Source organism: Leucopleurus acutus (assembly GCF_964270905.1).
Source record: "Leucopleurus acutus genome assembly, chromosome: 16".
Lineage (NCBI taxonomy): Eukaryota > Metazoa > Chordata > Mammalia > Artiodactyla > Delphinidae > Leucopleurus > Leucopleurus acutus.
The window spans coordinates 69,041,143-69,062,294 of record NC_139158.1 but is presented as its reverse complement, the minus strand read 5'-3'; the positions used below and the strand labels follow the sequence as shown (position 1 = coordinate 69,062,294).

The 21,152-nt window shown below is 41.4% G+C and overlaps 1 protein-coding gene across 1 annotated transcript in view; it reads right to left on the bottom strand.

Annotated features, from left to right (window-relative positions):
• Positions 1-348: 348 nt before the first annotated feature.
• Positions 349-21,152, bottom strand: part of TOP1 (DNA topoisomerase I) — an 86,340-nt gene continuing 65,536 nt past the window's right edge. The window contains exons 12-19 of the mRNA XM_082857828.1: positions 10,600-10,824; positions 9,475-9,660; positions 8,318-8,386; positions 7,665-7,779; positions 6,256-6,383; positions 3,053-3,147; positions 2,682-2,831; positions 349-1,647 (exon numbers count right to left, since the gene is read on the bottom strand). Coding sequence (XP_082713954.1) covers positions 1,545-1,647; positions 2,682-2,831; positions 3,053-3,147; positions 6,256-6,383; positions 7,665-7,779; positions 8,318-8,386; positions 9,475-9,660; positions 10,600-10,824 — 1,071 coding nt within the window. The 3' untranslated portion in view covers positions 349-1,544. The remainder of the gene's footprint in view (positions 1,648-2,681; positions 2,832-3,052; positions 3,148-6,255; positions 6,384-7,664; positions 7,780-8,317; positions 8,387-9,474; positions 9,661-10,599; positions 10,825-21,152) is intronic.

The window sequence follows — 21,152 nt, the reverse complement described above, 5'->3', positions numbered from 1 at the left end:
TCCTAAAATCTGTCTCCTGAATACACTTGCTCCGTCTTGCTCAATAAACCTACCCTATGCTCCAAATATAGTTCTTGCACCCCACCTGTTCTTGTAGATTTTCTGTACTCGCCCTCACTTCCTGGGTCTGCCTTTTTCTAAGGATGTGGACTCTGGCTTCCTCCTCTGTGACCCACACCCACGGCAGCAGGACAGATGCAGCCCCTTCCAGGCCTGGCCCAGCCCCCAGCTCCTGGGGAGGAAGGCATCACTGGAGCAGGCAGACCACATCCCACTCCAAGTCCCAGCCCCAGAGCTCCACTCTGGCCTGGGGCCCTGGGTTACAAAGAGGCAGACACCAAGTTTCCGTTAAGTTGTAGGAATTTATTTTAAATAACCTACAGTTGATTAAAAGGGAATTCATGATAAAAATAGAAGATACTTGAGGAAAGATGTGGGAAATGGACTCTGCACACACGCTAAACTAACAAACAATGCCTCTAAAACTAATGATTATAGCAAAAAATGTCTTCACATTAAAATTCTGCTTTTTATGTGGTTTTTTTTTCCATTTTTTACACAATTACAAAAGAAAAAATAAAAGCCCTAAAATCTTGATTATTTTTCCTTTTTTGGACCAAATACTCATTTTCCTCTAAATTTTTGACCTGTGGAACTTTTTATACAATAAAATCTTTCAAGTGAAAGACTGGGGTTTAAAATGAAAAAGATGGGTATCTGAAAGGGCACAGAGAATGTTCAGAACAAAGGATGATGGGAAAATGGTTTCAGTCACTGATTATTTCATTATCCTTAGACTCGCTCACCCCCTCTCATCCCTCCCCAGCCCCAATCTACACGATCTTTAAGATCAAGAAAAAGGTTTAAATATTTTAAAATAATTAAAAAGAAATAAAAATTCACATTTAAAAAGGAACACTCAAGTCAGGAAATATTTTCCCATCATGCTTTTCTGTGAACAGGTGTCTGAACCAAAACACTGCCGATGTCACAACTGCTTCAAGTTTAATGAAAACTGATTCCCATGACAATAGATAGTGACAACTCTAACAGGTGCGCTGGGTTTTTGTTCTACTTAATTTTAAATTCCTGAAATGGGGGAGACGGGAGTTTAGGAACTCATTTCTATTAAAATATAGAAGTTATTGCAAAACCCTAACTGTAAAAACGCACCAATATAATCGGACTTCATATACAGTAGCTAAGAGAATCCAAATGTTTCAGTGAAACAGTGAATTTGTCTGGCAGAACTCTGACAAATTCCCATCCACTTGACCCCTTGAAAATAAAAACAAAATTCAAAACAAATCATACAGCTAGAATTTTGATATCTGAAATATTTTTAAATAAGTTGTCCATAGGACAACTGGCTCAGCTCTCCCTTATAATATTTCCAGGTTTATCTTTTCTCAAAGATGTTGCTTTGTTAAGACTTGCTGCCCCTTTCCCTCAGGTGCGAGGGCAATCGAGGCTCACAGTTTATCCATCTGCCCCAAACCACACTGTTCCTTTTCACAGAACTGTTTCCTGCCCCTCAAGACAGGCTAGAACTCGTAGTCCTCGTCAGCCATGTCGATGGCCCAGGCAAACTTCTCCCGCTGGGTTTTGTTGTAAATTTTCTCAATTGGGACCCCCCACTTCTTGCACCTGCAGACAAGGGAGAAAGAACGGGGATTAGTGTGTCTCAGGGAACAACGGGCCAGACCCAAGGCTGAGGCTTGGATGTGCCACCTTCTTCACATCCGTCTGGTGAGAATGAGAGTTAATAAGGTACCAGACATGTTTCTTAGAGCTTCATGTGCTTAACTCATTTAATCTTGACAAAGACTTCTAAAGTAGATGCTATTATAGATGTACAAATGAAAAAGGTACAGATGAAAAACTAAGGCAGAGAAGTTAGGTAATTTGCTTTCATTCTCATGCAGCTAGTTAAAATGGAGCTGAAAAGCGAACCCAAGCCTTCTGGCTCCAGAGTCCATGCTCTTAGCTACTGCAGTCTATTGCCTGTCAAGCTAACCAAACCTCTAGCACTAAACAGGGTAAAAAGAGTCAAAAGGATACAAGAGCTTGCTGGAACCCCTGGCCCAGAGGAGCAGGGCCACAGGAGATGACTGCTCCTCCTATGCCCAGAAGCTAATAATAACTCAAGTTAACTAATAAGCATCTTCCAAAAAAGCCATTTATTTTGGATGTTGGGGCCGGGGCGGGGCAGTGGTACAGGGAAACAAGCAAACAGTAGCACAAACTCTTTGCATAGGTTTCTCAGATCTGTATTCTCATTTTTTTTTTCTCCTTGTCCATACCTTACTTCCTTCACTTGTAAAGAAAAAAAAATGTTATTGAAAAGTTAAAGTGTAGGTAGATGGGTGGGCTCTTTTGTATTTTTCCTTCAATAAGGACTAAGAGTCTCCATTCTTGTCCTAAAGTTCCATTAGAGGTAGGGACCATACCTGCATTAACAAACATAAACACACTCCAAGATGGTGTAACAGTGTTGACCATTTAGGACCATCCAGGATGTTCCAATGCATTTGTAGTGGGCACAGCAGAAGACAGAGGTTTCCCAGAGGACTCTTAAGTGTGCAGCGTAGGAACTGCATGTGAAAGCTGACAACGCTCTTGGAACCCCCATCACCCTTCTCAAGCCAGCAGGTGGAGTTCAAGAAGGGTGCGGTGCTTACCAAGCCACGCTGATCCTTGGGTCCAGATAATTGAGTTTGGAGGTTCCCAAAGCAATTTGTTTATTCTCCTCTCGGTCTGTGGCTTGTACTTCAAGCTTCATCAACTGCTCCTCCAGTCTCTGCACAGCCTTCTTCTTTGACTCTACCACCCTGGAAGAAAGGAAGTCATCAAGAGCCAGGCCTGGCCTCTGGACAAGAGCACTGCAACCCCATGGTGCCATCCAGGGACAGTAAAAGCAGAAAAGCCCCAGGTACAGAGATTTCTAAAAGACATCACTCAGAAACCCTAGAAAGGCTAGGGCCTCTGGCTGATGCTCCGCCCTTTTTTCTCTCACAACAACCCCCAGCTTTGTATCACACCAGGCACGTACTTCTTGGTTTTTGCATCCTTAAGGACCTTGGCATCAGCCTTAGCACTTTTCAGGTCTCTCCGGGCATCTGCTAGCTGTTCCTTCTTGGCGTCAATCTGGGTGGGGAAGAATAATAAGATTTAGGAATAAAGTAAGCCCAGAGAATACAAAGAAGGGCTCCTCAAGAGAGGATGAAACCTAGAAGTTGTCTACACCAGGCAGGCTGTCTTGGTGGTTTGCCAGGTCAAAACAACTAGGGGTGGCTTCATGAAGGCACAGAGTAGATGTGCAGCGGGTGCTGAATTCAAATGCTACTTGGCCATTTACGTTCTTCAGTCACCCTTGAAGAAATGAGGGTTTTATAGGCAGTGACCCAGGGCCCCCATTAATCCAGAAGCTCAGGGAAAAGAACCCACTGGGACTGGGAATGTGGGTGCTAATCTTACGTCAGAGAACACTTCGGTTTTAGATACTGGGAGAGGAGGGCTACAGGTGAGAGCTGTTTATCAAATGGCTCTCGTGCCAGGTTGTCGCTTCCATTCTAAGAATACAACTGCAGGAGATACTCTTTATGAAGCTGAGATAGGGTCCTTGCATCTACTGAGCGCAGCTCATTCCTCAGATTCTACCAGCACTCTGGGAAGGAGCTGCCAACTTCTCAAGAAAGAAGGATGCACTGAAGAGAATATCCGAGGGACTAGAAAATGGCAATTAAAAGGTACCCAGGAAGCCAAAGAGCTCAGCTTAGTCTGTTCCAAGCCAATACATGGCATGGCCTGGCTTTGGCATTCTGTTTTTAAAAGGAGAGAAAACTGAGATGGGAAGGAAATTAAAATGGTCATCACCCAAAGCAGATTTGAAAACTTTTTTAGCTGTGGAGCTCTTTTTTCAAATGAAATCTCATGGGGACCCAGTCTTTAAAGGAAGAGACAAAGGCAGTTCCAGTCTTTCTTGCTTGAAAGAACCAGTTCTAAGTTCTTTTTTTTTTTTTTTTTTTTTTGCGGTACGCGGGCCTCTCACTGTTGTGGCCTCTCCTGTTGCGGAGCACAGGCTCCGGACGCGCAGGCTCAGTGGCCATGGCTCACGGGCCCAGCCCCTCCACGGCATGTGGGATCTTCCCGGACTGGGGCATGAACCCGTGTCCCCTACATCGGCAGGCGGACTCTCAACCACTGCACCACCAGGGAAGCCCTAAGTTCTTCTTACTTAAGCAACACTGTGGAGTTAGAGCCCCAAAGCAGTGAGCTCACACTGCTGGGAGCAGGAGAGCCCCTGACTTGTTACTACCTTGCTAACCTGTAAGGTCAAGGGAAACTCTGCCGAGTAAATACATGCCTGACTCATACACACGGAGCTGTTGCTCTCAGCCTGGAATTGTCTGTTAGATTTACACGCACAGCCTAAGACTGGAAACAGAGGTCACCATTGTGAGAGAATCATTAAATATGTTTACTATGAATGGCTTACTTCCAACATCTATGTTGTCCAAAGTCAAGCTGAAGGAACTGACACAAAAGCATCACAGACACCACTAGCCAGATTCTTAGGCCAGAAATGCAACAAACCACAATCTTTTAACCATTTCTGTGAATGCTAAATTGGCAGGCTATGTCGAATTCTCTCAAAGCATCAAAGACTCCATTGATTCACTTGGCAAACAGGGGCATGTGTTTGCTTTGTGGGCACACAGGAGATGGTTCCTGTGCTTAGAGGGCTCGTCTGGCAGGCAGCCTGGGTGCCCAAACAGTGGTTCCAGAGTGAGACCAACAAAAGGCCTCCTCATGCTCCAGGGAGGGGTCTCCTGAATTAGGTAAATACCACCTGAAGAGTCATGCTTTTACTTCTGGCTTGAAATGATAGCATGAGGAGAGTAAACGGCACCAGATGACTGCCATTAACAGAGCTGCTAGGATGGGCGGTCTGTACAGGTTCTTTGCCTGCCAGTCACATGATCCAAGGATTTGAGATGTCTGTGGACACACATGTATTTACTGTGGATGTGTGCATCCCTTCAGGAAAGCCAGATGGCATCTGTAGCATGAACTGCAGGTTATGTGTGTCTTCTGACCCATATGTACTACAGCTGGGTATCTATCTGGAATAAATTTCAACAGAAGGAAAACACCCTGGGCCTCAGAATATGTATGCAGCCTCACTCTACAGCAGTAGTTTTTAAACTCCAGTTGTTCAAGTACAGTATGCTGTGAACGCAGATGGATAAGAATCAATCTGTAGTTTAATTAACCTCTAGTTGAAACTCATCATTTCTTCTTCAGTTATGAGTGTGGGCAATTGAACACAGTAATATCAGTAGTATCTATGACTTTATCACCCATAGCTAGTTCATATATTTTCATATTGCTGCAGAAATCAAAGTATCATTTATATTCATGACTACCTTGACATTTATAGTAATTATCAGACCCACCTAAGATCTAACTTAATAAATTAATAAGGAAGGACATCTATTACTGTATCAGACTTTTTGGTAAACATATTTCAAGATAATTGGTTTACTTTGTAACCCATGTGTCTGCTTTGTAGTGAAATATCTACAAATTCTCATTGTGGATTAATACATTAGAATGGATTAGTTATGTAGCCATTGGTAACACAGAAATGCACATCATCAAATGTTAAGTGCCTTGCCGCTTAAAAGCTCAGTACCAGGCAGAGCTGGAGGAAGGAGAGAGGCACCTGGAAGAGGAACAGTGTCTAGTTGTTTGCACATCACCCTCTCCCTCTAGGGCAGCAGCTCTGGCACACAGCCTGTATTCAACAGATGTTTGATGATGAGCTATATAAAAATATGATTCATGTGGAATGTGCAGAAATAAAAATAGTTGTGCTAGGATTAGGGGGAAATTAAATATTGTTTCATCATCTTCAATTTAAAACAATATAATTTGGAAATAGTTGTATTTCTGGGCTGTGGAAAGGAATTGTGAAGACTATCTTTATATCCATTATCCTCATGTATAAGGACAATAATTAGCAGTATTTCAAAGAGGGTACATCAAATTTACCTTCTCAACACAGAATAAAGACTTGCTGAACAATGAGTACCTGATATTCAGTATCTTGATCAGCAATAGTTACTACCAAATTTCCGTTTATTTAGCATGAACCTTTCTGATATCCCAACCCAGAAGGGTGGAGTATAAATGCCCATAGCAGACATGCTTCTCTTCATTTTGCTACCCCACCATCCACATCCAAAATACCTTAGATTGCAAGTTCATCATGGACTTCTCAAAAGTTTTTGGTGGTGCCCTCTGATGGTTACAAAGAATTGCAACGGCTCGGTTGGCACGGTTATAAGATAGTATCTTTGCTGGGATGTTCTCATCAGCTGTAAAGAAAGAAACATGGTAATAAGAGTCCATCTGTATAAGAAGAGGGAACACACAATGTCCCTTCCCCGGCGCTTTATCCTCACGTAAAGGTTTTACTGGTCCTCATCTCACTCAGATGATCAATTCAGGTTCCCACAAGGCACAAGGTCAAAATCTGAGAGTCAAGAGAATCATCTGCTTGCCTCAGTGCCCACCTCCCCCATCTAACCACCCAAAATAGCCTGAAGAAAATATGGGAATTGGGACAGAAAGAGCCTGTAGAGGAGGGTAAAATGAAGGGACCAGAAATTTTACATTTTAAAACCACAAGGCACTATATCTTTCAGAAAGAAAAATACAAAGTGTCATCTAAGAAATGTTTTTACTTGTGTCATATAGCATTCTTTGCCCCACCCTAAAATACTGACCCTCAACATACCCATCTTTGGCTTTTTGAATACCATTTTCTAATACCATTTGACATATTTCTAGAGGACAGTGGAAATTCAGCAGTGACTAGGCTCCAGAGGAAAAAAAGCTTGTGGATCTTGGTGATACTTTCTGCAGCTAGGAGGACACTACCTACTCTTTTTTTTCTTTTATACTTATTTAGTTATCTATTTATTTGGCTGTGTCGGGTCTTAGTTGCAGCATGCAGGATCTTCATTGTGACATGCAGGATCTTTTGTGGCAGCACGTGGGCTTAATAGTTGCAGCATGCGGGCTCTCTAGTTGTGGCGCATGGGCTCTAGAGCACGTGAGCTTAGTTGTCCTGCAGTATGTGGGATCTTAGTTCCCCGACCAGGGATCGAACCCACATCCCCTGCATTGGAAGGTGGATTCTTAACCACTGGACCACCAGCGAAGTCCCGAATACTACCAACTCTTAAGAGGGAAAAAAAGAAACCTCAGGGAAAGGATTTGCTCCTATGCTGTTTTAGTAACCATGACAGCCTTACTCTCTCCAATTTAACAGAACATCATAGCACTTTATCTTCATTCTATGAGCTTTTAAATAACATAGATATAAAACACAAAATGCAGGCATTATCAGAGCAGACAGAAAGCCCCTGTCAGCATTTCATAAAACTATTCTAGAAGCTAGAGTAGGAATAGGGGAAACAGCACTGATCTGTTTATACATCTAAGCCTTAGCCCTCTATTAGAGGTATGGAGGGAAAAAGTTTCCAGTCACAATGTCAAGGAGGATAAGTAGAACAGATCTAGGACTTAGCTGAGTAAGGATAGTGGTCATCATCGCTAAGGCCATGGGCCCTATCTGGTCAGGCAGTACTTACGAGCTGTGAGTTCCTTTAGCTGCTGCTGTAGCGTGATGGAGGCGTTGTATGTACGGAACACCTTCGCTGTCAAGCCCTCCATGAGATCCTGAAGATGTTTATTTAGAATACCAGTCTGGAGGAGACAAAGCAACAAAGAGGATGTTGGGATTTAGGTAAAAGCCATACATACCACCCTGGCCCTTCTGGCAAGCTCCAGGAAATTTATGCCAGTGCAGTTACACCTTGCCAAGTTTACTGTCCTGCCAGTGGGAAGTTAGGAAATGGGAGAAGAATTTCAGAATACAGAGTTGCATGTACCTCCCAAAGAAGCACATTTCAATCTTAAGCAGGCCAATAAAGCAACTGTATCCTTCCCTATTAAGATCTTCCCCAATAAGACTTCAGGGACAGGTCTTGGGTCTCACAGGTGGCTAAGCATCCAGCCAAGGGAAGGCTCTGCAGGAGCCAGAGGGTAACAGGCAGGGTTCGTCCACCCCATCCCAGGGCTTCGGCCATGGATTTGCTGTGTGCCTGAGGAAGGGAGAGTATACAGGGTGCCCCAGGACAGGCCGAGGGGAGAGCCCCAGTCACTCCCAGGCAGACCTCTCCTTTAGGAGCTTGGGAGGCTCTGGCTGGACCCCTCTTCAACCCAGTGCAGTTTACCCACTCACATTGAGTCTATCAAAAAGATCATCCTCAGGCTGTTTGTTCTCCATAAATAGTTGTAAGTTCTTAAAAACCTAAAAGAAATAAGCAGAGCCTAATTATTATTATTTTTGAAACCTCTACTTTGGAAATAACTGCAACTTAAAACTTGCAAACAAACAAACCAACCCCACAGAGCACAAAGAAACACCCATATCCTTAACCCAGATCCACCTACCATCAATGTTTTACCTCATTTCCTATTTGTGCAGTGCACACGTACACTCATTTCCTTTCCACATTTATGTGTGTATATACACAATTATTCGTTTGGAACCATTTCTGGGTACTTACATAATTATGGCCCTTTACCCTTGAATACTTCAGTGTGTTTCCTAAGAATAGAGATATTCCCTTATATACACACAGTACTTCTCAGCTTTATAAATTTATACTGACACATTTTTATCCAATCTATTGTCCATATTCCAATTTTGTCAGCTGACCCAATGATGTTCTTTACCTCCCCAGTATGGAATCCAACCTAAACTCAAATACTACATTTAACTGTCAGATCTCTTTAGCTTTGTTTAATCTGAAACATTTCCACAGCCAGCAAAACCTAATTACTGATGAAACATCAGACTGCTGAAGGGCTGGACTACTGGGGTACTGCACTCTGTAAGGTCTCCAGTTCAAGCCCAGTACTTCTGGCGGACCGTGGTGCTGCAGCACCCTCTTCAGCTATGGGCTCAGAGATCCGGGGACTCAAGGGCTACCTTTTTGCTGAATGAGGAGTTGGGGGAAAGTTGAGCAATGCTACGAAAATGACAAATTTGCAACATGACCAGGGAATACTGAAGTGTGGTTAGATCATTAAAACAGTGTGATGGGATAAACCTAATGTGCAGTTCGTTGTGAGGGCCAACTCTCTATAGCATTCTCTGTTGAATGCTGCCACAGGAGATGGCCCCTCATTCCAGTAAAGTAGCATGGGGTGAGGGGTGAGGGGCAGGGACTAAAAGGAGGTACACAGGACACCAAACAATACCTCTCCACTCTCTTTCAAGCCATTTCTTCTAGTGTTCAGCAAAGCACAGAACACAGAAAAAGCACTCAACAAATGCTTGTTGAATGAATGAGTGAAAAAACAGGCCAGGGAGCTCAGGCCACATTAACTTACTCGTTTCTCAACGGGGACTTTGTTATAGTATCTGATTGAGTCCTTTCCCAGGAAGTCAAACTCTACCACGTATTCCTGACCATCCAACTCTGGGTGCAGATTGATGTGCTCCACACGAAGTGAGCAGCAACCCACAGTGTCCGCTGTTTCTCCTTCCTCCTTCTCATTGCCTGCTCGTAGAGCAAGCTGCCCAGGGATGAGAGAATGGGAAAAAAAAAAAAAGGTAAGCATGAATGAAGAAACGTCAACATCACAGGCTCTGTAGGAAACCAAAACCAGAAGCCTCCCAATTCTCTTCAGGGACAGAGCATCAGTTTGCAAGGCCTGGGAATTCCGGATCTGCATTGTTGCTTCTTCCCTTATAAAATGAAGTGTGGATCGTCAAGGGATATTAAACTTTCCCAGAAATCTAAGCTTCTGTTTACTCTTGTCCTTTCAAATGGGGATAGAGGAAAGAACATTTTAAACTCTCAGCAATCAGACTCAAAAAGCTAGTCTCGTAATTTTGCTTAATTTTTAAGACAATAAGAACTTGTGTTAAAATAAATATACTCAGTGCAAAACCGGGGAAAACAAGAAATCTTTTTCTTCCAAAAGAGTGCTGAGAAACTGATCTTCAAAGCACTGACTTCTAAACTGTAGTTGTGATATATTGGCAGATTATTTAACCAATTTTAAGGATTATAACCATCCTTTTTAAAAACAAGAAAGAGTAAAAGACATCAGAATTCACTGCTCATAGAAAGGCTAAGCATTATTTTGTGCGACATTTGTTTCAGTTACACACAAACATATTTATGTGTTGGGTTGTGATATAAAATAAAATTTGGGGGGGTGGTGCATTGTCAGAAAGAGTTTGAAAGTGTCAGTATTTCTGGCACATTCAGATTCATGAAGATCCTCCTATTAGGCAGACTGTATCTAGACAGCATCAGACACTGAACACCTCTCTCTCCACTTCTACCTTCCTTACTGGACCAGAGATCAGGTGAGCAGGACCACAGATGTCTGGGCTATCACTGCCTCTCCAGCAGTACTTATAGCACAGGGCCTGGAGGAGTAAATGCTTCCCACATCTTCGTTAAGATGAACATGGTAGACGACGTGACAGGAAGATGCTCTCACCTTGTCGATGAAGTACAGAGCTACAGCTCTCTGCCGGACTTTCATCTCTTTGGACTTCCAGTCTTCCCGGTACTGGTTCCGGATCTTGTCCACACACTTCTTCAGCCGCCGAGCAGTCTCATATTTCTGCCAGTCTTTCTCACCCTGCAAAAGACCCAGCGCCAAAGGTGGATTGCTTAGGGACGGTGGAGTAAAGACAGACACTGAATATCCAAGTTCAGAGCTCTGAACCAAAGAGAAGGAACTTGAGCTTCAGTTAAGCAAGGCATATACCTGATGAGAACTCACGCTGTCCCATTTCCCTGACAAGCAGAACTGGCTCTTGTCTGATTGCTAAGAAAGCCTCTGGCTTTCATTTTGTGAAATGTTTATGTTCTTAAGAAAAGCCCACATGACATGTCCCCAAAATTAACTTCTGTCAACACAAAGGGTATAAACATCCCTATTCCCACATCAGCATCACAGCTTTGCTGCTGAATCTGTGACCCAACAACAGTTTTCTGCTAGGACTGAATTTCATTAAATTCAAGACAATCATTCACAATTTGATGGAACTGTCAAGGAAGCAGAACCAAAGATAACAACATGTAATTACTAAGGAACACAGTGACTTCCAGGAACAGCTATAATTATTCACCATTTTCTAACTTCTGCATTTAAAAGTATTCTTAATGAGACTGAGGGAAACAGTGTTATTGGGAAGACATTTTTTTAACAGAGCTTTTAGTGGCAGGTTTAAAATTGATTCTAAAGCCAATGAAAGGTTTTAAAAAGGGTGTGAAAAGACAATCTAATCAACAGTGATGGAAAAAGATTTCTGTTACCTTGTTGAATGAAAAAAGGTTCACAAGCAAGGACTGATAATAATGTCAAGTGAGAAAGGAAAGGAAGGAAAATAAAGAAAATCCAAGAAATCCAAAAGGGCCAGGGAATATTACAAGGCCTGAAACAGACTATATGACATGAACACAGGGAAAGAATTTGAGAACTCAAGAATCTCGGCTCTTAGTTCCCCCAGCCAACAACCAAAGAGAGTTGCAGTGATTTCTACCTATGACATAGACATGTGGTCTTTGAGGAATAAGAACTGCAGTCAAGGTACCTGGCCTTCTGAGCACGCAGGTGTGTGGGGCACATGGAGCAAGAAATGTCTTCTGGGGCTTCCCTGGTGGCACAGTGGTTAAGAACCCACCTGTCAATGCAGGGGACACGGGTTTGAGCCCTGGTCCGGGAAGATCCCACGTGCCGCAGAGCAACTAAGCCGGTGCACCACAACTACTGAGCCAGTACTCTAGAGCCCACGAGCCACAACTACTGAGCCTGCAAGCCTACAGCCCGTGCTCCGCAACAAGAGAAGCCACCGCGATGAGAAGCCCATGCACCACAACAAAGAGTAGCCCCTACTCGCCGCAACTAGAGAAAGCCCATGCACAGCAAAGAAGACTCAAGGAAGAGAGAGAGAGGGAGAGAAAGAAAGGGAGAAAGGGAAGGGAAGAAGAAAGAAAGAAACGTCTTCTGCTTCTAGCTCCTAACATTCAGAAATGAAAGCTACGCTAATGAGTCATCAGCACTCTCCCACAACTGTGTGTGGACTAGTTGTATATGCTTGTTTGGCTACAAAACAAGAGGCTCAGTAACTACCTGTTGTTGTGGGTGGGTGGTTTAGTAGTTGAGTGATACAGGAGAAATATCCAAGTTCTATATACTGTCAATGGGAAGCTGAAAACTTCTTTCTGGTTTTTCTAAGTACATTCTGACATTTAAGAGGGCAAATAGGACTTCCCTGATGGCGCAGTAGTTAAGAATCTGCCTGCCGATGCAGGGGACACGGGTTTGATCTCTGGTCTGGGAAGATCCCACATGCTGCGGAGCAACTAAGTCCGTGTGCCACAACTGCTGAGTCCGTGTGCCATAACTACTGAAGCCTGCATGCCCTAGAGCCCGCACTCCACAAGAAGAGAAGCCACTGAAATGAGAAGCCCGTGCACCGCAACGAAGAGTAGCCCCTGCTCACCGCAACTAGAGAAAAGCCCGTGGGCAGCAACAAAGACCCAACACAATCAAAAAAAAAAAAGCAATTACACATCTTAAAAAAGGAAAAAAACGAGGGCAAATAAGAAAAAGGTGCGGTAGAAACTTTCCTCATGTAAGTAATAAATCTCAAGTCAGTAATAAATCTCCCTGACAATCATTCTTATATACACACACACAAAAGACGGGACACGAAAGGCTCATCTTCAACAGTACAGTCTCCAGCTCAGAAGTGAGCTCTCTCCCATCATTCTGATACACAAAGGCCTACCAAAACCTGAGTCTGAGTCTTCGAAGTCCAGTAGGGTTACACTTGCTCATTCCTTAGTCATACCAGTGAAACAAAGTTTAGAAGACCTAACAAGTAAGTCATTCACGGGATAACCACAAGACCAGATTTTCTTCACAGGTTGGCTAGGCTCCTGGCACAAGGATCCAGGATTCTCTCAAATAAGGACACAGAGATGGGGGTGGTGGGAAGAGCCACCTTGTCCAGGTCTAAAAGGAGAGGGCTGGCCTCTAAGAAGTATGCATATCCCTGTGCCCTTCAGTTTCCCTAAACAGAATCCAGAGAGTGAACAGCAATCTGAACCCCACACATACATAATTTAAACAAAAGACAATAAACTGGCCCTATGTGTTTATACTATGTTTAAAAATAAAATCCAACCAGCTTTCCATACATGCCCATTCTTAAATATGTTTGTCTTATTATTGATTTGTAGAGTTCTTTATAGATTCAAATTCTTTTCAGATAAAAGTAGTATTTTTCCTTCCAATACTTCCTATTCAACCTTTCACTCTTGAGTAAATCTTCTAAAAAGATTTTACGTTATGCAGATTTAAGTATACAGTTAGATCAGTTTTGACCATCCGTAACCCATGTAACCTACACCCCATCAAGTTAGAGAATATTTCTGTCATTCCAGAAACTTCCCTTATGACCCTTCCCAGTTGATCACCAACCAAGCAACCACTGATCTTTTAATCTGATTTCTATTATCATAGATTAGCTTTGACTAATCTAGAATATTATTTAAGTGGAATCATAAAGTTTAGATTCTCATGTCTGGCTGCTCACTGTGTTTTAAAGATTCATCCATGTTGTTGTATTTATCAGCAGTTCACTCCTTTTACCTTGCTGGTATATTCCATGACTATCTCTAATGTGTTTGACTATACTACACTGTGTTTATTCTGATGATGGACCCCTGGGATGTTTCCAGTTTTAGACTAGCATAAATATAGCATTATGAACATTGTTGTATAGGTCTTTTTGTGGACATATGTTTTCATTTTATTTGCAGCAAAATTACCTAGAACTGGAATTAGTATCTTATTGTGGTTTAAATCTGCATTCCACTGATAACTGGTGATGCTGAGTACTCTTTCATGTGCTTTTTTACTGGCCAATCCTCTACCTTCTAAAGCATCTGTCTGTCTTTTGCTCTTTTTTATGGGGATGTTTTGTCTTTTTATTATTGAGGGATAGGAATTCTTTGTATATTTGAGATACAAGCCTTTTGTCAGATATACATGTTGCAAATGTTTTCTCCCAGTCTGTTACTTGTATGTTTATTATCATAGCAGTGTCCTGTGTTGATCATAAGTTTTTATTTTTAATAAAGTCCACTGTATCAACTGCTTATTGTTAGTGTTTATTTTGTGTCCTAAGAAATCTAAGGTAATGAAGATGTTCTACCATGATTATCATCTAGAAGCTTTAATGTTCTAGCTCTTACACTTAAAAATTTAGAACTGTATACTAAGAAGTCAGGTTCAGAATGGAATTTTTTAAAAAATAAGCACGTCTTATTTTCTCCTTCTAATAAAACTCACCAAAATCAGAGCTTCCCAAAACTATCAAGTTTTACAAAGACATTTTCCTTCAATCCAGCCCTGTAATCCCAGATGGTTACATTTAAAAGGTTGTAGACACATACATCTTTGAAACCCCTAGGTCCTAAAGAGAGAAAAAATAGAAGTGGGTATTTGGCACTGAGAATATCTTAGTATGATTGAATGCAATGTGATAGCAACAGTGATACTGAAGGTTGCTGTACTTCATTTAAAAGAAAAATGATAAATTTTGTTCATAAAGCTAAGGCTGGTTTGAAGAGTCTTACTTTTACTAAGGCCTACTTCCCCAGGTTACAAGACCAGATAATGCTTGGCAGGGGTTGGACTTAGCAGTTGAGAACTTACTATAAGCAGTCCTTTTGCAACCTCTCGATCCATGGTTTATCTGGGATCAGAGAGTTTTGTTGAAAACACAGGTTCCAGAAAGCTGACCGTCATTTCCCTGCTATTTCAGATTATACAGGCACCAGGTACAGAGTGGAAAAGGAAGGGAATGGAAACACTTGCAAGAAGATGTCTGTATAACGGGAATCCTGGGTGGAAAAGCGGAACAAACCAAGATGAGTATATAAAGATGTGAATGAGCTCAGGACAATCTTTTCAGTAGCTGGAGCATGTGTTACTGTGGCTCTCAGAAGTCCTGATCCTTTCAATGACCTAGGAGACCAGAAGTAGTGTAATGCTGGCTATGACCACAAGCAGACCAATCCAAGTTTCTAGAAAGGGGGCAAGGACAGGGTACATCAAAGGGACACATTTCAGCTGTGCTTTTTTACCCTTGACTAACCAAATTTTTTAAATTGTCAAAAATCTGTAAGTCATATCATGCTTGAGTTAAATTTTTTTGAAGGAGCAGAGATGGAGCTGAAAGGTGTAACAGTATTACATGCAAGAAGTGAATGAGCAAAATATAGATACAAGAGCAAGCAAAGAATCTCAGGAGAAATCCCTGGAGGCTGAGCAGAAAGGTGTACAGCAGAGCCCCATGATGGTGGCAGCCTCCCATAAACTGGACCTAAAGTCCTCCATGAAGTAAAACCACCAGTTACCACCCTTCACCCTCTATGACAAAAACTTACTCTTCACAGACTTTTGGGTCAGATCAGGTCAATGAATTCATGCTTTAATCATCACTGTACGCCAAACATGTAGCAATGGAAGTGCTCCATGCAAGAAGGGGCAACCTGAAACCAGGGGCTGTGTTAGCATGGGCTGAGCTGGGTTAGAAGACTTGCTCCAAGACCGGAGGTATGAGCAGAGAAGTGGAGAGCAAAGAGGAGGAAAAGGGAATGATACACAGACAAAAACTACTTCCCGTTCAAAAGGGTTTACAAACAAATTCCAAAATATATGAGGAAAATGGGTTAGAAGAACTGCCAACAAAATAATTAGTACATGAATTCACTTCAGGTAACATTTTAAAGAACAAAGACTTTCAAGAGAAAAAAATATATATAACATCTACTAAAAAGGACAAAAGAATGATAAAATAAGCACATGTCTTAAATGAAATGAAATGAAATCAGGTAAATATGAAATAAAAATAATTAGAAATCCTGAAAACAAAAATAATAATTGAAACAAATTATAGGTGGGATAAACTTTAGATTGGATATAATCAAAAAGAGAATTAGTGAACAGAAGTAAGTCTCTAGAACTCCCCTGAAAATGAAGACCAGACCTAAAGAGACAAATAAATGAGAGGAATGGCCTAGAAGCTATGGAAGAAATAATGGCCGAGAGTTTTCTAGAATAAAAATGCTTTTGTCCTCAAATTGAAAGTCTAGTCTGAGTATCTTTAAAAATATATGTATATTTAGATACACCATAGATCGCCAATAATAAAGATGCATTCTTTACTGGAGAAAAGACAGATCATAAGAACGAAGATAAAGAAACTTTCAGATAAAAGAAAAATTTGCCACCTATGGAAACTCACTAAATAAATGATAAAGGATGTATTTCAACAAGTAAACCCAGAGAGAAGGTACTGAGTACAGAAATTAATCAAGTATTTGACTGTGACAATAGCTGACTAGTGAGAAGTTAAGGTTTCATGGATGATTGTTTTTTTAAAAATATAAAAATAGTGTCACTATATAGAAACTCCAAAAAGACACAGACACTTTAAGAGTTCAGCAATGTTGCCAGATAGAAGATCAATATTAAAAAAATCAACAGCATTACCACTCCAGTAACAACAAACAAAAATGTAACAACAAAAGATACTTATTCAATAGCACAAAAAACTATAAGGTCTCTAAGAAAAGTTTAAAAAAATGTGTAATACATCTATGGAGAAAATTACAAAACAATATTGAAGGGTATATTCAAAGATATGAATTAATAGAGAGGTATAACATGTTCATGGATTGGAAGATTCAATAAAATAATCTCAATATTTTCTCCCTATTAATCTATAATTTCAATGCAATCTTATAAGAAAAGTCTCAATCGTCTTCATTAGAACTTGACAAATTTATCTCAGAATTAATGTGGAACAGCAGAGAGCCAAGACAATTTTGAAGAATGAGACGAAGGAAACTTGTCCGACTCAATAGTAAGAGTTTATAAAGCTACAGTAGTTGAGACAGTATGCTACTGATGAAGAAACAGACAAATGAAACAGGACAGAGAGCCCAGAAACAATATGACATATGTGTACAAATGTGATATATGACAGAGGGGTAACACAACTAAATTGTTCTGGGACAAGTGGTTATGCATTTGGGAAAAATACATTAGATCTCAACCTCACACCATACACAAAAATACATTCTAGTGGATCAAAGATCCAAATATAAAAAGCAAAATCTTAGAAACATATGGAAAAAAGAGAAACTTGTGCTCAATGTTGGGAGGATGGTGGTGATGTAAACTCGTTCAAGTACTTTAGAGAACAATTTGGAAATATCTAATAAAGAATTTTTAAGGGACATTTTCGTCTGTATACACAAGGAAAATGCGTTTATGCCAGCACTATTTATATTAGCTAATGACTGTAAACCCGAAGTGTCTCTTGACAAGAGAACAGATAATTTTTTTTTTTTGCGGTACGCGGGCCTCTCACTGTTGTGGCCCCTCCCTTTGCGGAGCACAGGCTCCGGACGCGCAGGCTCTGGACGCGCAGGCTCCGCGGCCATGGCTCATGGGCCCAGCCACTCCGCGGCATGTGGGATCTTTCGGGACCGGGGCAAGAACCCATGTCCCCTGCATCGGCAGGCGGACTCCCAACCACTGCACCACCAGGGAAGCCCCAGATAATTTTTTATATAATAGAATACCATGTAGCAAATAAAATGGATAAATTAGAAATGTATATCACGATAATAAAATCTCAACACCAAAGCTGGGTGAAATAAGTTGCAGAACGATCTCAATAACATATCTAATTTAAAATCAAACCTTGTAAAACAATACTACATATTGTTCATGCACACATAATACACTGTAAAAATACAAAAATACACACAAGAATGAAAACATTAAATTCAATATAGTATTCTCTAGGGAAAGAGATGAATGGTACCTAGTGGGCTTCAAGCTATGGTTTTCAGAATACTTTTTATGAAATGAAGCAACTGAAATAGGACATGGCGTTAAGGTTTGACACAGCCAGATGGTAGGTATATAAGTGTTCATTATTTCTATTCTTGTATATTTGAAATATTTCATTGAAAATAAAATCCCTGTTACTTGTATCTTTCTATTTTTTATCTAAAAAGAGAATGCTTCTCCTGCTGGCAGTGCAGTTAAAAAACCATTTAACATGCTGTCAAAACCTCGACCTCTGAAGATCTGTTCTGCTGAGTGGGACATAACCGAGGAGGACTGACAGAAAGCTTAAGAAATCACATTTATTTTCCCCTCAACAGTACCACTTGCCAAAGCTTTAACCATTTTTCATGACTCAGGATCCCAACCCAGTTGCTAGAGTGAGCCACTCTGTCCTGGGTATAAGGTTCTAGGCAGGGCCTACATCTAGGTGGCTTTCTAGGTTTACTACCATAACCATCACTCAGAAACCTGCACAAATCCTTACAGTGCACAGCAGTTATCTGGATATTGTCTGAATAAAAATTGGCTGGCTCTCTGCCCTTGAGGAGCTCCACCAGCTTGTCTAACGAGTCTCTCAACCCTCAGAGACTCTCCTACTATCGACTCTAATCCTGCCTGTAGAGCACACACGTATTTGGCATCTGTTCCCCTCTCTCGACCCCCACTGCCATCATCTTGTCTAGGTCATTGCCATTTCTTGCCTGGAGTACTGCAACAGCCTCCTACTGGTCTCCCTACTTCCTGTCTGTGTCCAATCCAGTCTCCACAGAGCAGCAGTCAGAATGATCAGTTTTATCACAGGTTACTAAAACACAAATCGCATTATTCCCCTCTTTAAAACCCAGTGGCTTCCTACTGGATTTGGATAATAGACAAAATTTTAGGGACTTCCCTGGCGATCCACCGGTTAAGACTTTGCCTTTCAATGCAGGGGGTTGCAGGTTCTATCCCTGGTCGGGGAGTTAAGATCCCACATGCCTCGTGGCCAAAAAACCAAAACATAAAACCAGAAGCAAGGGCTTCCCTGGTGGCGCAGTGGTTAAGAATCTGCCTGCCAATGCAGGGGACAGGGGTTCAATCCCTGGTCCCGGAAGATCCCACATGCCACGGAGCAGCTAAGCCCATGTGCCAGAACTACTGAGCCTGTGCTCTAGAGCCCGCGAGCCACAACTACTGAAGCCCGCGTGCCACAACTACTGAAGCCCATGCACCTAGGGCCTGTGCTCCGCAACAAGAGAAGCCACCGCAATGAGAAGCCCGCACACCGCAACGAAGAGTAGCCCCCGCTCCCCGCAACGAGAGAAAGCCAGTGTGAAGCAACGAAGACCCAACGCAGCCAAAAATAAATAAATAATTAAAAAACAGAAACAAAAAACAGAAGCAATACTGTAACAAAATTCAATACAGACTTTAAAAATGGTCCACATTAAAAAAAAAAAAACTTAAAATTTTTTTTAAGGAAGAGTCTGAAGATCTAGCCTGCATTCCTCTCTCCAGTCTCCTCTCATCATGCCTCTTTCTTGTTCATTATACTCCAATTACGGTGTTCACCTTTCAGTCCTCAAGAACACGCAGCTCCTTCTTACCTCAGGGATTTCAAAAGGCTATTTTCTTTGGAATGCCCATTCCCCTGTCCTTTCCATGGATAAATCCTATTCATTCTGTAAGTCTCATCTTAAATGTTACTTTCTCAGAAAGGCGTTTCCTAAACCCCAGAAGCCAGATCAGGTGCCCTGGCATACTCTCAAATAGGTACCCTGTATCCTTTGCAGCATGTACAACAGTTTGTATTTATTGATTTGATTATGTGTAATGCCTGTAAATCTTGCTCAAGTCGGGTTATGCTCAAGACACTCCTCTGTTCCAAGCCAGTGGTTCTCCATCAAATGCAGAACATGGTCTAGTCGCTTTAGCATGGCATTTAAGGCTGGCAACAGTTTGGCCTCTCAGAGATTAAATTTATCTGTAAAACGATGGCATTAGTTCATGTCTGGTGTGGTTACTAACAGAATCAAATGTCAACTTATGTGAAAATACTTTAACAGTAATCTAAAATCTTTTATTTTGATAAATTTTTTTATGTGGTAGAACACACATAATATAAAATTTACCATTAGTGACAGCTAGCACATTCACAATGTTGTGCAACCATCACTTGACAATTCTTTGTTACTCCTTTTCACACTCCTCGTCTCTGTCCATAATGACACATTTCTCTGTTTTAAATGCCTCTCTTTTAAGACCTAACTGTAACAAAATTTCCTTCATAAAGTTGTTTCTAATCTCTCTAACTGCTGGGAATAACTACTCCATTTATCTGAAGCATTCAACATTTACCTTTCCAATACAATCGACTTCTTATCCGATTTGCCCAGCAGCCCGTAAGTTCCTTGAGGGCTAAAATCATTGTTTATCCACCTTGGTAGCCCTACGGCTTGGTGGTATTTCAGAAGAGGAATACAACATGTTTCTTTAAATGACTTGACTTTTACTTGCCACAGGAGTTCTCTTTCTGATTTTATACTTACTCTAAACTAAAAACAGTGACGTTTTCCAATTACACTGAAGAAAATATATACATGGGTATTTTTCATTAGGACACAGGACTATAAGCTAGAAAATGTGCGTTTAGTCTTGAAAAGACACAGCCTTTTGAGCTGTGGCTTTCAAATCTTAACGTGTTTAATAAACTATAAACCAAGATTAAGAGGGTCTTTAGCCTCAGTCCCCTGCATGTAAACAGTCAGTCTATACAGAACTAATTCCTTGACTGTTTTCCTCTGGAGTCCATCTCTCTTTTAAGTTGCCGTTCACATTTCCATAGTATGTCTGAGGGACTTGCCCAAGCAGGGTATGCCTAGCAGGCTAACAAGAACTGACTGCCCTTCCAAGACAGTTTCCTCCTGTCAGTAGCAGCATCAATAAGCAGCAGCACATGGGTACTCAACAGTTTATGATATGCTTTCACATACATTATCCCACTTGGTCCTGGTGGAATCTACCCAGATGAAACCTTAGGAAGACAGAGTATGTAAGACTCTAGATTTTACAACCTCTTTCTGGATTCAGAGTAATTACATTCCCTTCTTCAGAGCCAAGGAAGG